Below are 17,450 nucleotides of genomic sequence, written 5' to 3' on the forward strand. Positions count from 1 at the left end.
CTCACCTTTCCAACATGATCTAGTTGTAGAGTGACTCATCTCTCTCCCCTACTTCACTCTAAGCTTCTTCGTGGCAAGGTACTACAATTGTTAGCAGGAATGCCAACCCTGACAACCCTTGTGGGAAAATCTGGCAGTATCTAATGAAACTATACGTACATTTACTGAAGATGTGCCTCAAACTAGATGAAAATATATATGCAATATATATGCACAAGAGTATTTGTTTCAGCATTGTTGACTATGTTTTTAACTTAGATGTTCAGATACATAATAGTGCTTAAATAAAAGATGATACACCATTTATTGGAGGCCTATACAGTTACAAACAGGATGAGAAAGATCTCTATGAAGTGATTTACAGGCTCTATTAGGTTTTTTTTTAAAGGCTATGTTAAAATAAGCTGGAAATTAATAGTTTCAGTATATTCACAGAGTTGAAAAACCATCATCACCATCTTTTTTTTTTTTTTTTTTGGTGCCAGGGATTGAACTCAAGGGCACTGGACCACTAAGCCACATGCCCAGCCCTGTATTGTATTTTTATTTAGAGACAGGGTCTCACCGAGTTGCTTAGCACTTCACTTTTGCTGAGGCTGGCATTGAACTCTCAATCATCCTGCCTGAGCCTCCCGAGCTGCTGGGATTACAGTGTATGCCACTGCGCCCGGCACAATGTATTTTAAAACATTTTTCATCCCTCCTTAAAATGACCAGTACTCATTAGCAGTCGTTCCCTATCTCCCTGTCTCCCAGCCCTAGGCAAAGATTAAGCTTTATGTCTCTAGACATCTCATGTTCAGGACATTTCATATAAATGGAATCATACAACATAAGGACTTTGTGATGGGCTTCTTTCACTTAACATAATGTTTTCAATGCCACATTTTGGTCATCCATTCACCAATGGATGGATATTTGGATTGTTTCAATTTATTGGCTATGGTGAATAATGCTACTATAAACACTTGTGTAGATCTGTTTTCTTTTCAAGTAATGTTTGAACACAGAATTTTGATTTTATACTCTCTGACAAAAAGATATCTAAATAGTATATAACTCCTTTTGATAGGATTTTTCACATTCGTGTGGGTCAGAAATTCTGAAACTATTTTTTGTGTACACTGGATTAAGCAAATAAACAAACATATGGAGAATAGGAACCAGGTTACTTGCATTCAGAAAAGGGAATCACACTATGAAAAGGAGGAAGCCTAGAATAGATGCTATGGAACTGGATTGAAATCAGATATATCACTCTGAAATCATGGTTTTAATACAGGTATGTAGAGAACAGATGTAAACATAAATATAAATCCTGTCTGCTGGTAGGCTTAAAAGCAATAGTACTCTAGTAACAATGAATACTTTAGTGCCCAGGACTTGGTTTATAAATACCATTCTCAATTAAAATGAATCAGTACTCCTTGAAAAATGGCTGGCTTCAAGGAAGGAGCAGGAAAAAGTAGGAGTTCAGTTTGGAACAGCTTGAGGTTGTCATAAAACAAAGGGGACATGTCATATCCCCAGGAGCCAGCTTCAAAGGACTCCCACAGACCAAATCTGGAAAAATTAGACCACCAAACTAAGTAATTGAAATAATGGATTATAAACCATTAATAAAATAGGAATCCAAGAATCTAAACTGATATAAGAATGATGAATATAGAAAAATCACCATTTGGCTGACAAAATTAACCGATTCAGGCAATGATTATGAATGGATATAAAATTAATGGGTTACAGTCATAAATAACAGCATATTTGTATAACATTAAATTATCTATTCATAATATTTGTTAATTACAAAGGGAAAAAATTACTAACTTTGCTACTGAGAAGTTGGGAGCCACCACCTTAATCCACATGATTAAAGCAGTAGTGTGCCAGAGCTGACTCAAACCATGTCAGGAAAGGAACCTTTCTCAACTTAATTTTCATTGATGACAGACACAAACTTGAAATGGGCCAGGGCAGGAGTATATACACCATGGGAATTGGCAAATGCTACAAATCAGGGCTTTTCCTCCTCCCTTGAAGAGGCTGCCAGTTCTTTAACGTTTGAAACCACAACCCTGAATCAAAGACTACCAACAAGTAGTTGAATTTTTGTGTCTCCTAATATTATATACCAAGGACAAAATATCACTATTGTAGTATTCCACCGAAATACATAATGGAATAAGAAAACACCAAGAAAAACCCTAAATTGACCTATTCTACAAAATAACTAGCCTATGCTGGCAAAATATCAAGATCATAAAAGACAAAGACCATTAAGACTATATTTCAGATTAAGAGACTAAAAGGATGTTACTATGCTGGTCATGGCATAGTAATCTCAGGCGCATGCCTGTAATCCCAGTGGCTCGGGAGGCTGAGGCAGGAAGAATCCGAGTTCAAAGACGGCTTCAGTAACCTAGCAAGGCCCTAAGCAACTTGGCGAGAAACTCTTAACAAAATATAAACAGGGTTGGGGATGTAACTTAATGGTTAAGTACCCCTGGGTTCAATCCCTGATAAAAACAATCAAACCAAAGATGCTACTACTGAATGCAATATGTGATCCCAATTGGGATTGTAGACAAGAAACATACATACACACACACACTGCTGTTAACAATATTATTAGGGCAACTAAGTGTGAATAAAATCATTTGATTGAATAACAGTATTATATTGATGTTAATTTCCTAATTTAGATAACTGTCTAATTAATTAATTATCTAAGAGTGCCTCAAATGCATACAAAAACACATATTGGCTTATATTGGTAGGCACATCAGTCCACAACTTACTCAGGTGGAAGGAAGAAAGAAATGAAAAAGGTTAATAAACCATAATTTGGATGCTTGACAGTTCTTTGTATTACTTTGGAAACTTTTCTATAAATCTGAAATTATTTAAAGACTTAAAGGGGTGGGGACCGTGAACGCTACCTGGTTCTCTGCCTTCGTCCTGAGGTGTCTATGGTTGCAGATGGAGAGGTGATGAGCATGGGTTTCTCCGAAGCCTCCAGAGTCCCCAAAGTTGCCAGGCCAGAGCAGGTAAGTAGCGGGAAGCATTCCCGCGGACGCCCCTAGACGGCATCCCCTCCAGTTCTCGCGCAGGCGCGGGAGACGGGCTCTCCCAGAGCCACCTCGCGCCCACCTGCCCGCCCTGCCCTCGGATTGGCCAAGGATGCAGTGATGTCACATCCTTTTTCATAGTAGGTGCGTGGGGCTCCAGGATCTGCAGGACCTGCAGGTGCGAAGATCCCCCTGTCTATTTACCTCCAGGGGCAAAAGGGGAGTCTCTGGATTTCCTCATCAGTTAGGATTATTGACCTGGTCTTCTGCTTACCGCTTGTTATCTCAAGACATTTTTCCTTCTAGTAACAACAGGAGATCGTTGTAGTTGCTGTGAATTATTTACCCTCTTCCAATATACTATTATACTCTTCTGCCTTTGTTTACTTGTACCCCTGGCTGCAGCTCAGGATCCTGACTGGGTTCAGATTCCTGAAGGACAGTGACAATCTTGACCTCATGTAGTTATTTTGCTCCTGCCCCCACCAAGATAGTGATCTGGCACCTTCTCTCCCTTCTATTTTTGAGCCCAGACAGCAGATATTAAGATTCAAGGTCACAGAAGTTGGGAGCTCCCCTATAAAGGCAGATTTAAGTAAATGCATCCTCTTCCAAAGCCTTCATGTTGGTTTGTTGTTGTTGTTTTGGTTTTACAATGCTGGGATCAAACCCAGGGCTATATCCCCCAACCCCACCTTTCTTAACTGTTGTCCTCAAAAGCATTAAATTTGTGGCCAGGTACTTCTGTCAGTTTCTAACAGAAGTGGTGAAAACCTTGGCCAATACCAGCTGGCCACTCCCTCAGCGTGTTTGTTTCTAGGCTTTCCTATTATCATTTAATTGGAAATCACAGGGAAATGTGTTCAGGGGCTTACATCACCTGTTCCAATCTACAGCCTCGTGTTCAAAGACCGCCAGAAGACAGCAGGTGGAAGGTATTGAGCTTTTGCCACTTACTGGGTAATATTTTCTCATGAGATCTCATTCATAGGCTGAGGAACTGTACTTGAATTTGGGGATGAAAATGGTGGGTTACATGGGCAACAGATTGAGATGATGTTCAACCCATTGTGATTGTAGTTGCTCTTACAAGTGTCTTCATTCATCCTGTGTAGACAAAGAAGCTTATCTTCCATTATCTGACCTACCACCTGGCATACAGTAGATGGGTGCTTGGTAAATACTGGAATGATTTTATAATGCCCTATACATTTTGCAGAATTGGGAGTCATGTTCTTCCATCATCTGTGATTCTGGAGATATTTTTACCTGTGTTGGCACTGCCACATAAAAGAAACTGTTCTTATTGTTTGGGGAGAAAAGCCTGAGGTTCTTAATGATTTCAAATGCTGTGCTATGAAAGAAAATTGAATAACAGAATTATGATCTCATGTTCACTTTTACTCAGTAATCATGGAATCACATTACCAGTTTCTTTTGTTTTTCTCCTATACTTTTTCCTCACAAATGAAAGAATTCTGTAGTGAAAAATGTTAAGGACGAAGAACTATTTATTTCAGTTGAACAGATAGGCATGTCAAGCAAATGAAAATGGAAGAGCCCATTATCAACAATGTATTGGGAGAGGGTAAATGGATTCTTTTGAATGATTCACAGCAACCACATTGATCTCCTATTGTTACGAGAGAGAAAAAAATGTCTTCAGATAACCAGTGGTCAGCAGAGGAGGAGGAAGGCCAATTATCCCGACTGATCAGGAAATCGAGAGACTCTCCCTTTTTCCCTGTAGGTAAGTACAAGCCTTGACTGAATACTGGAAAACTGTAGTAACATAATAATGCCTTACCTTTGAGGATTGAAATGTCTCATAAAACTGATTTTTTTCAGGTTGAAGCTAATTGCCTTCTAAGCATGAATATGAGTTGATATTTCAGAGTAATTTCTAGTATGAAGTAAGTCCTCAAGAATTGTGAGCTATAATTATTTGGAGCATCAAATTTTATTCAGTTTTATCCATTTCATTAGAGGTCTATCTAAAATTATTAGTTCCCAGCAAGTCATATCTTTCCCCTGTACATAACTCCATGCTTTAAATTTTTGTGTCTTCTGTTTATAGATATTTGTTTCTTCATTATTATTTGGGAACCATTAAAAACTTCTGCTTCTAATGTTCTATGGCATCAGAAGTTAGATACCCAAGCTCAAAAAAAAAAAACAAAAAAACCTTCTTAAGTTAATTCAGTGTGAAAGCCTAGTTCTACCTTGACAATTGAAAGCATGAACTCTGTGATGTTTGTTTTGGCTACTCAGCCACCATTTTTGCTGGCATCCTGATGTGTTCCAGATGTTAAGATTGATGGTTAAGTAAACTCTGAATTAAAGAAATGGTATTATAATTAGATCTGTATTTTTATCTTTATTTGTCTCTCCTCATACATTTTTAGCATATGCTTACATTTTCAACAGATACTATATGTACGCAGTTTTTAAAAATATATATTTAGTTGGACTGAGAACATAACTCAGAGGTAAAGCACTTACCCAGCAAGCATGAAGCCTCAGCACCTACCACCCCAAACAAAGAATGTAAGCATCAATAAATCTGAGCATTTTTCTTTGTCCTCTGTTTAAATTGCCTTGAGCATTATTATTGTACACTACAGCCTTGTGTTCATCCCATTTGGAAACTATTAAAATAATTTACTTAGATTTGACTTACAAAGGTTTGTGAACATATTAATTCCATAAAATCTTACAAGCAGGTGTAAGTCATATGCTTCCATTAAGTGTCACTGCAGCTCCAGCAATTTCATGTCATTATTCACCTTTCAAAAGCACCAAATTTTATTTTACAATATTATATTTAGAAGTTTCACTTAATTTGATTAAGACTTCATAAGAAATTGAGGCAAATAATTTAATAGCGATTTATTTATCTTCCTTAGCATTTTTAACTAGAAAAACAATTTAAGAACATGATGTTACTTAAACAGATGACTCTAACAAACAGAGATTAATCACTGTCCTGTAGAACATTAAACTATTTTCCAGAGACATTTAGGGTGATTAAAGCAGAAAGATGAAAGTGTTCCAGCTAAATTCAATTTTATATAAACCACAGAGACACTATGTGAAAAAACAGTAAAGGTTCTGACTTTAATCATTAAAACAAACATTATCAGTTTAAGAAAGAACAGAACCTTGATTTGATCAAGAGAAGACAGCCAATTTTTTGCTAGAAAATAAATAATGATAAGATTTGGATATATATCATTGAATAGTTTTGTTTAGCTATTGTTATTTTAGTGATGTTTACAGGATATCCTGCTACAGGATGGAGTGTCTTCTGCAAATAATTTTTAAATTAATTAATTTATAGTAGAATGAATTTTGACATATAGTTCACAAATGGAGCACAACTTCTCATTACTCTGGCTATACATGGTTCAGAGTCACTCCACTAATGTAATCATACATGTATATAGAGTAATAATGTCTTTCTACCATCCTTCCCATCCCCACAACCCCACCCATCCCCTGACTCCCTCTACATAAACTAAAGTTCCTTCATTCTTCCCTATTCCCCTGCTCCACTATGGATAAGCATCTGCTTATCAGAGAAAACATTTGGTTTTCGGTTTTTTGAGATTGGCTTATTTTACTTAGCATGATATTGTCTAGTTCCATCCATTTACCTGCAAATGCCATCATTTCATTCTTCTTTAAGCCTGAGTAATATTCCATTGGGTATATATACCACATTTTCTTTATCCATTCCTCTGTTGAAGGCCATCTAGGTTGGTTCCATAGTTTAGCTATTGTGAATTGAGCTGCTATAAACATAGATGTGGCTGGATCACTGTAGTATGCTGATTTTAAATACTTTGGGTATAAACTGAGGAGGTGGATATCTGGGTCAAATGATGGTTCCATTCCAAGTTTTCTGACGAATCTCCATACTTTGTGCAGATAATTTACAAAACATTTTTATTCATTATCTTGAACCATTTATGTGATTATAAATATAATCTACTGGGTTAAGGGTATACTTCAGTGGTACAGTGCTTCCTTAGCACACATGAGGCCCTGGGTTCACTCTAGCACTTCAAAATAAATAAACAATAATAAATAACCTATAATCTATCTACATTGTTCAAAGTTGTCTTACAATGACTATTAAGGTCTCTGCATACATTATATGTATTTAAAATCTCTGTTGAATGATTACTTGATTTTGTGTCTTTCATTTACCATTTCATATATAGATTTGGGTATTAATACTTCCCTTTCTTATAATTTTTAATAAGTATACAACTTGGGCCATTTGGGTTGACAGTTTTCCCATGAACATTTTTGTATCATCTCCTTTTGCTTTATATTCTTGAAGTATGTTCCCCAAAGTAGAATTTCTAGGGTTCTTTCCAAAAAGATTTGGGCAAACTCACAAAACTTTCAGCATTGTAACTATTTCCCTAATGTGTCTATTACATAATTTGTTATTTTATTGTTTTGATACACTGTGGTACACCAGTCATTTTAATTTCAATTGCATTTACTGCTAATCGTCCTATAAAATATACATACAAATGTGGTTATTTATTCTGATTCTTATTTCTACCTACTAGTTGGATCCTGAAAGAATAAATATATACTCACCCACCCAGAGAAGCACACATGTGCCAACCGAGTTAATGAAAACATGCCATCCCACATAAAAACCAACTGCATTTCTATATACTAACAACAAACAACTGAAATCTGAAAGTAAAAACATAATACCATTTAAAGTCACTGTGAAGAAAATAAAATGCTTAGCTACACACTTAACAAAACATGTATGCTGAAAATTACAGAATATTAATGAAATAAATCAAAGACTTTAATAGATGACTGTGTTCATAGATTAGAAGGTTCAATATATACATGTCAGTGTTCCCCAAATTGATCTATATGTTTAAGGTAATTCCTATTAAAATCCAGCAACTTTTTTGTAAACATAGACAAGCTTATTATACAATTTATATGACAAGGTACAAATCCTAGAAGAGCTAAAATAATATTTTTAAGGATTAAGTGGAACAACTCACTCTACTGGATGTTCAGACTTACTGTATATCTATAGTAATCAAGACAGTGTGATTAATGATGGAGAGACAGATATATAGATCAATGTGATAGAATACAGAACCAAAAAAGTAGCCCACAGTTTTATTGTACAAAAGTTTCCTTTATTCTTTTTTCAACATATAACATTTTGTCATTGTCAATTTCTACTAAGTCTGCCTTATCCTCTTATAGATGTTGTAAATATACTATTCTATTTTCCAGGGTTTGTTGTTGTTATTGTTATTTATACATTTTTAATATTAATTTTTAGTTGAACACATACATTTTATTTATTTTTTTATATGGTGCTGAGTATCGAACCCAGGGCCTCACACATTCTAGGTGAGCACTCTATCACTGAACCACAACCCCAGCTCCCCTCCCCACCATTATTGTTTATATTTTTGTTTTGTTTTGCATTTAACTCTTGCCCATCCAGATTTTTGGAGGTATGGGGGAGGGTCTAGTGTGAGGTACAAATTCAAGGCAGTCCTTCTTTTATTTATTTTAGTTGTAGATGGACACAATACCTTTATCTTATTTATTTTTATGTGGTGCTGAGGATCAAACCCAGTGCCTCATACTTGGGAGGCAAGCGCTCTGCCACTGAGCCACAATCCCAGCCCCAAGACAGTCCTTCTTTACATCAATAAATTGTACTACTGACATTTACTAAATAATTATTCCTTTCTTTGTTATTTGATTATTTTTGGTTTTTCATGGTTTAAGTTCTCAGAGTGCTTTAAATCTCTTTCTAAAATCTTTCCTATTTATTTGGTCAATTCTCCATTTTAAAGCCAGTTACACGGGATCTTGGTTGTTCCAATGGTATATGTATGGCCCATACCCCCCCATACACACCTGGGAATACAGAAGTATTTGTATAGAGTCTGGATTTTTCTAGAATAAAATATTTCTTCCTAGACTCGTGTACTTCTTATGCATGTATTTAGACCTTTTCTGCTCTCATTAAAGTTTATTGTGTCACTTTTTACAGAACAATGTTTTTATCTCTTTCCTAGATTTACTCCTTATTTGATGACAAGAAGAGAGGAGTATAACCAAACACTCAAAAGCTATGGGTGTGGGGTCAGTTCACTCACAGGCTAAGTTTCTTGCTGCAGATAATGGCCTTGTAGCATGTACAATTTGAACTCATGCATCAGGAAAATTAAAACTGACTAGATAAGTTACTAATCTAAATGGTTCAATTTGATCTGGGAAAAGCAAAACTTTTTTTTTTTTTTTTCCAAATTCAGGAATGTCAAGGACCCATTTCAAATTCTGGTGCATCAAATCTAGCATGGTTCTTTTAAAAGTATACTTTAGTATAGGCTGAGCATATATAATCTGAAAATCCAAAATGCTCCAAAATCTGAAACTTTTTGAATGCCAACATAAGCAGAAAATTCCACACCTGTCTTCATGTGACAAGTCACAGTCAAAAGCCAGGTACACTAAAAACATTGCATAAAATTACCTTCCATCTATGTGAATATAGTAAATATAAAACATAAAATAATTCTGTGTTTAGACTTGGGTCCCTCCCCAAGGAATCTCATTATGTATATGAAGATATTCCAAACTCTGAAGAACCTGAAATCGACTACACTTCTGTCCCAAGCATTTCAGATAAGAGATACTCAATCTGCATCTGGACTGCTTGTCTTCCAAATAATCTTTCTTTATACAGCCTTTCGTTTAACTCTTTGAGCTCTTGGGAATTCTTGCCTCTGTTTACTTAACTTATATTTAAAAAATTCACAGGTATAGCAGGCTTTGTGGCTGTGGTATCCTATGGTCTTTACAAGTTAAAGTACAGAAGAGATCAGAAAATGTCCATTCATCTTATTCACATGCGAGTTGCTGCACAAGGATTTGTTGTAGGAGCTGTGACTATAGGTAACTTCCTTAATTTATATCTTATGTTCAGCCGTCTTTGAGAATATTTTCATTCTATTTATTTGTAGTAGAAAATGAATAGTGGGTGAAGACTATATAATGGAAGAGAAAGTTAAGAAAGACATCTTCACTTGGTCAACAGTTATGGGCTTAATTTCTTATGATTTTCAGCTCATAAAACCCCCATTAGAGAACTAGAGTGATGGGTTGTTATGCTCTACAGTGAAAAGAGAGCACTAAGATCAGTAGTGATCTGTCCCAGCACATATCAATAGCAGATGTAGTTATTCGAGTAGTTGAATGGGGAAGATATTTTTAGAGCCCACAAATCTAAACAGCCTTGTTCTACTTTTAGCTTTGCATGGTGGCAGCATGGTAGCCAAAGAAGTTTATCCAAGGCAGAATTTACTGCTAATTGAAAACTTTTCCCAAGTTTGAGCAATAGGCAGATCTTTTCTTTTTTATTAACCCCCAAATTAGGTAAGGCCTACTTGGTCAAATCCAAAGAATCACTGTAAAGCTAACTCAGTTAATTCAGATTATAACAATACTAACTCTGTTAGCTGTGCAATTAGATACACCTAACAGGAAGTCTATTTGGGAACCTAAAATATTCTTTTTTTTTTTTTTAAAGAGGGGTCAACATAAGTCGGAACAAGTCACAATGTTCTCATCCCAAATTAATGCTTGCAGACTAGGATCAACCTAAGAGTAAGGGGATCATGGAATGATGGCCATAGGTTGTATAGAAGTTCCTGGCATGAAAAGAATTGGGCTTCTGCTGTGTTCTGCCTTCCAAACCTCATGCAAAATATCTCTCATGAACTAACCAGGGAATAAAAGTAAGGGAATTATGGAAAATGTTGTTACGAGGTTGCACAGTTGAAGCATCCACCACTGTCCAGCCCTAGTCAAACAGGTATCCTCATTTTATCATACTTCAAATAAAAACAAGAGCAAAATCAGCTATCCCTTATGAAACCCAAAACATGTTAATTCTCTCCCAAAACACAATATGAAGTCCCTTTGTCCATCTTTGGGTGATGCTGATTCCTCATTGAGCTAAATCACCTTCCCCTGTGACATCCTGTGGCTTAAATCCTGACTTATAAGGTTAACTACTATTAATACTTCTTATATTAAATAATAGGTGAGTCACATGTAGTGACACATGCCTATAATCCCATCTACTCAGGAGGCTGAGGGAAGATGATTTCAAGTTCCAGGCCAGCCTCTGCAACTTAATGAGGGACCCTGTCTCAAAAAATAAAAATGGCTGGAGATATAACTCAGTGGTAGAACATCCCTGGGTTCAATCTTCAGTACTGGGTGGGAGGGTGAAAACAGCCAAATGGAAGTGGGGAATAGAAAAAAAAAATGGGTAGATATATATACAAACATATGCATACCAAAATAAGGAAGAAGTACTCAAAATGATCAGAGGCTTTGTTTCTACAACTGGCCAGGTAGTCATAACTGGCTTTTTAATTATGTTTTTCCATTACTTATTTCACAGTCCCTTTGCCTTCAGCAAGCATCTTGGCTATTCATGATTATTGGACTGATGAGGTGACCCATACCTTCATTTCTGAAGGGTCCGGGTCATTAGCCATCCTATAGTACACCCTAGAGTGGGTGTAATTTTCCATCTTCTTTAACACCGGAGATAAGAGTGATTAGAGTGATAAGAGTGATTGATGTACACCAGAAGATATCATGTATTCTAATTCCCCCTTGGTAACAGATCAGATCAATGTAATAAACTAAGGTGACGTCCTGTGGAATGAAAAGATGATCACAATCCCTGCAGACTAGATAACAGCATAGGGCAGGAAGTTTCACACAGCCCTAGGATTGGACAGTGCAAGTATACTGCAGGGCTTGCCTGGTGAAAAGCAAATTGCTTATGGTCTTTACTAAAAGGTCTACAGAGAAAAGCAATCAGTTGCACACTCAATAGCAAAGGTTGTGTTGATTTCCTCTAGTTCACTACAATTAGAGTGAACACTGAATGCATTTCCCACAACCTTGAAGTTTACAGGAACCCAATTTCATTCTCTAAGTTCCAACTATCCTCAGCCAAAATAAACAAACTGAACAGGGATGAATTAGGAAGCACCACCCTGGCATCTCTGAAGTTCTTGATGATGGCACTAATCTTTATAGTCCCTGTTGAAATCTAGTAATGCTTTGGTTTACTATTTGAGTAGATTAAGGCAATCAGAATGACATCAACTTTTACTGTTTGAGTAGATTAAAGCAATCAAAATGATGCCCTTACTTCAGTGTGAGAATTTTAACAGTTGCTGAGTGTCTTTTCAGACAATCCAAAACTGGGAATAACATACAGTATATTCAGGGAAACATGAAGCTACATGCAAAATGGACCTACTGCAAAACAACACTAACCATTTCACCTCTACCTTGACTACTGCACCACACTAATTCTACCAAAGAGGCAATCAGTTGTCAATTCAGAAGCAGTATTCAAAAATCCTCCATAAATATGATTATTTTTCCCTTCTTCAGTTTACAGGTACCCTGTTAAATAGATGCAAGTTCCTTTGGGGAAGGCTAGAAAGAGGATATAGATATGAACATATATATTGTGTGTATGATATATAAAAGTAAACATACACACACACAGTTTTGGGGGGAGAAGGGGAAGGCTTATATAAAGAGGGTCTTTCCTGGTATCCTTCCTCATTCAAGAACACTGGGTCTGTAAATTGATTCTTACCTAGGAATTGGTCAAGGGACAATGGCTCTCTTTTGTGATGAATCAAATCAGACTTTTATTCACTAGACCTAGACCTTTACTGCTCATATGCTGCCCAATACTTTCACTTCTAGGGACACATTCCAATTAGCCAATGCCAAAGATCTCTGTGGCTTGCACTATTCTGATGGTTGCTTAAGTTTTGCTACTCATTCCATTAATCAGGCTTTCCTTATCTTTGTCAGTTAAATGGTGCCACCTGACCCCCATAACACCAAGATGCCACTGTGCATACTGAATTCAAAGAGCCTGGGAGTTCACACTGTCATTTCTGGTTTACAAATAGTCACCATGAATGCCACTGCCACCTACACAAGTGCATTTCCCACAACCTTGTGAAGGGAGCAGGTGTGCTTAGGGAATAGGTGAGCAAGATAGATTGACTCTGGCATTCTAACCCACCTCATCTGGATACCTACTTCTGTGGCAGCTTCTCAACCTCAGCACTAATGATGTTTGGGGTTGTATTATTCTTTGTGTGGATGGCTGTTCTGTGCATTGCAGGGTATTTGGCAGCGTCCATGGTCTCTTTCCACTAGATACCAGAATATCTTCCCACTTTGCATCCCCAGCTTGACAACCAAAAATGTCTCCAGACATTACCAGACTCCCTTGGAGAACAAAGCTTCCTCTAGTTCACAACTACAGCTCTTCCAAGGAACTTCTAGTACTGCAACTTCACTGAATGCAGATTACCTTTTGATCCAAGTTGTAGTCATTCTTAGGCGGGGTCAGAAGGACTGCTTCTACTAGCAAAGAGATCTCAGTAAATATATGGATTCAAGGACCCATTTCATTGAAATCTCCATTTTTCCCCCATCCCAATTTTTTCCCTTCTTTTTTTTTTTTAACCTTTGCTTTATTTACTTATTTGTTTTTATGTGGTGCTGAGGATTGAACCCAGTGCCTCACATGTGCTAGGCAAGCCCTCTGCCACTGAGCCATAACCCCAGCCCCCTCAGTTCATTTTCAAGGTTCTCTTTCCAAAACAATGCCAATTTTACATTGAGGTGACAAGTTTAAATTGTGTTGTGACTAGCTACTCACAGGATGAGATCCTGTGTGTGGTTTTCAAAAGTATCAGCCTCATGGCTTCAGGAGGGAAGAGTTTCTTTTGGGAAAAGTTTTAAAGCTTACATCCTCCTCACCAGAACTGGTGCTAGCAATTAAAATCCTGAGCCTATTATTTGCTTTTTGCAAATTCTCCAGCAGACTTAAAAGTAATCAGCCTCATTATATCCTTATGTCCACTAAATCTTCCATGGCACTGAAGACCTGTTCACTTAAAACCTGACTTTTTATAGGCACTTGATTAAAGAATCCACAGTCACAATTTAAGGAAGTGTCTTGCTACTGAGTGCCATGAACTGCTAGCATTCTTGTTACCACCGAACATATGGTCATTAATGACTTTAATTAGATTAGAGAACCAATTCCAGATAACCCAGAGCCGATTCAGAGAACCTATCCTTGTGCTCTGTTCCTCTGGAAAGAACTTAACCTTGTGCTCTGTTCCTCTGGAAACACTTCTTTGCCACATTCTGCATCAGTCAAATTTCAGTCAGAGAAGTAAAACTACCAGTAGTGACATGTGAAAAGGGATATATTCTAGAGTTATGACTTTAAACAATCTCAGGAGCTGGCTAAACAGTGAAACTATTGCTTATGTTTCTGATATTGGGGCCTGAAGTTAGCAAGGCAACTGTGAGAAGAAAAGATAAACTAGAATCTGCAAGGATGAGCCACTCAAAAAACAGGTTGGGGCCAAGCGAGGTGTTGCATGCCTGTAATGCCAGCAGCTTGGGAGGCTGAACCAGGAGGATCCAGAGTTCAAAGTCAGCCTTCTAAGATGCCTGCAAGACCCTGTCTCTAAATAAAATATTTAAAAGGGCTGGGGATGTGACTCAGTGATTAAATGCCTTTGGGTTCAAATTCCCCCCCCCCCCCNACAAGACTCAGGGTTCAACTGCCAGCCCCCCCCCCCCCAAAAAAAAAAAAAAGATAAGTGGTATCTAGAGTCAGTCTCCCTGCCTTTCTTCACGAGAGACATGGAGAACTTGGTGCCCTACGTCATGGAGCTATAGTACATCTGGCCCAGGAGCCAGAGAAGCTAATGAAGATCCAGAAGCAGCTGAAGGAGCTGTGGGCCTGGCTGTGGCCCAATAACAGTGAGTTGAGCCAGCAGATAAAGCACAGTATGTACAAACTGTACCAGAGACAGTCACCCTATATCAAGCATTCAACCTTCTGAGTGTAAAAAGGACATGGCAGCTGCTGCTCCAACTTCTACCTTCCAAATCTCTTGCATAACATCCAGTATGAGCCAAGATAACAAGAAGTATGTAGGAAAGCAAATTCTGGGAAGCATAGTTACATCTTAGCTACACTGAAACAAAATAAATCCAGAATATACTTGTAATGATTGTTAGGAGAACATAGAAGATGATGATGTGAGCTGGTGAAAGGTCTAAACAAAGGAGTTAACATACAACGTGGCAGTTTAGAAAGATACTTAGTTTAATAAACATCAAAAACAGGCAATACAAAAACTATTCAGAGATAAACAGGGAGTCATACTATAAAGGCAAGGAAGAAAATTACTATTGTAAAACTCAAGACAGTGATTACTTGTGGAAAAGAGAGAGGACTGTGATCAGAAACTGGAGGCTTCTAAGATGCCTGCAAAATTATCTCTCTTGACTCCTGCCAATTTCAGTGTCTACTCTACAAGTATTTACTAATGTGGGCATTTCGGTTTTATGTGCTATATATTCCAGGTATATTATATTTCACCATGAAAAAATGTTAAAAGGAAAAACAAAATGCCTAGATTGATTTGCAAAGCAGAAGAAAAAATAAAAACAGAGAAACCAACTAGACTATGACTTAGACCTGAATTAAGACAGTGACAGTGGAAAAAGAGAAACAATGGATTCCTGGGATAGAGAGGACTTGGAAACCACAAGATCAGGAAAAATAAGAGAAATCAAAGATGATTCCCAGGTTTCTGGTTTGTTCTGATGGGAGGTTAGCCTTTCACTAATATAGAGAATGAAGAATAAAGGGCAGATCTGGTGGAAGGGTAAGTGTTTATTAGGCAAAGGAATAAAAGCTAACATTTAATGAATACTTTTGGTGTGCTAGCCTCTCTGTTATGTATTATTACCTCATGTAATCTTAATAAATGCCTATTTATACACCATCTTGTATACTGAAATACGATTCAATAATGAAAACTACCACCTGGAGACCATCAGATCCCTGAGGTTGAAGTCCCCGACAAGACTGCACTTATTCAGATGTCCACCACACTCTCATTTCCATAAGCTTTGGTATGATCCAAAAGGCTCAAGAATAATAGACACTCCAATTACTTGGAAAATCCAAGCATTTTAGAGTCCCATACTATGAAACCAGGACAAAGTCTTTATTATACCATAATATACCAAACCTATCTTCTGGGATAGGGATAGACTATCACCCCCATTTTACACATAAAGATACTAAGGCTTATAGAAAAATTTGTTTACACTCACATGTAAATTGAGTCCATATCTTATTGACTCCATATCTTATGAAGTCCTTCCCCCCACCCCTTTTTTTTTAATTGAACCCAGGGGTCTTTACCACTGAGCTACAACTCCAGTCCTTTTTATTTTTTCAGAGTCTCACTAAGTGGCTGAGGGTCTTCCTAAATTGCTGAGACTGGCCTCAAACTTGGGATACTCCTGCCACAACATCCCAAATCACTGATTATACAGGTATATGCCACCATGTCCTGCTCAAATTAAACATTTTTGGGCTAGACTTGTATCCACCAATTCTAGCAGTGTTTCATTACAAAATTATGCAGACTTATACCTCAATACACCATCATGTGGAGATTCCAGAACAACTTATTGACCTTTTATCCTCTGTGTACTCTATGAAGATTTTAACAAGCAGTCTCAGAAAGAAATCAGAAGAAACATGAAGGATTCAGACAATCAGATAGTTAGTTTAAATTAATGACCCCCTAACTTGCTTTTGTGGATAAGCATTTGCTGAGATCCAGGAATTCAAAGAAACATCTTTCCTCTTCCAAAGAAACCCCAGCTGCTTCCCTCCTTTAGCATGGCCCCAAGACCTTGAGAAAGCCATACGTATCATCTGCCTAAAAGCTAACTCACCCAATTAGATTGTAAATCCCCAGGGTCAGGGATCAGAGCCATTCACCTTTATTTTCCTTAGGATAATAAGCACAAGTAGACACTGAATAAGTGGTTGCTAAATTGAGAGGCCTATGTTTCCTTTTCTTAATAGCTGGTCAAATTTGCCTTCTTTCCTAGCATCCCACCAATATTTTTTTTAAAAAACTTTAGGGTGATATAGAAACGGCATAACTTCAGACTGATACTGATCTTAAAGGACTTTTTAAGGGAGCCAAAAATATTAGTAAATGAATTATTTTCATATTCTAGGGCTAATTTCAGAAAAATACAAGTGGGAGAAGTTCAGCAATTGTTTTCCATGGATTCTCTATTGATGTACATCTTTGTTTCTAGGTGTTCTCTATTCTATGTATAAGGATTACATTAAACCGCGATTCTTCAATGCATCCAAAAAATGAAGCTATCTGATGGAAGCAAGAAAGA

General features: G+C 37.3%; 1 protein-coding gene across 1 annotated transcript; it reads left to right on the top strand.

Annotated features, from left to right (window-relative positions):
* Positions 1 to 3,773: 3,773 nt before the first annotated feature.
* Positions 3,774 to 17,450, top strand: Higd1c (HIG1 hypoxia inducible domain family member 1C). The gene is made up of 3 exons (XM_048802737.1): positions 3,774 to 4,818; positions 9,903 to 10,037; positions 17,361 to 17,450. Exons 1-3 carry the CDS (start codon positions 4,725 to 4,727, stop codon positions 17,423 to 17,425), a joined length of 294 nt encoding a protein of 97 aa, XP_048658694.1. The 5' UTR covers positions 3,774 to 4,724; the 3' UTR covers positions 17,426 to 17,450.

Source organism: Marmota marmota, unplaced genomic scaffold (assembly GCF_001458135.2).
Source record: "Marmota marmota marmota unplaced genomic scaffold, marMar, whole genome shotgun sequence".
Classification (NCBI taxonomy): domain Eukaryota; kingdom Metazoa; phylum Chordata; class Mammalia; order Rodentia; family Sciuridae; genus Marmota; species Marmota marmota.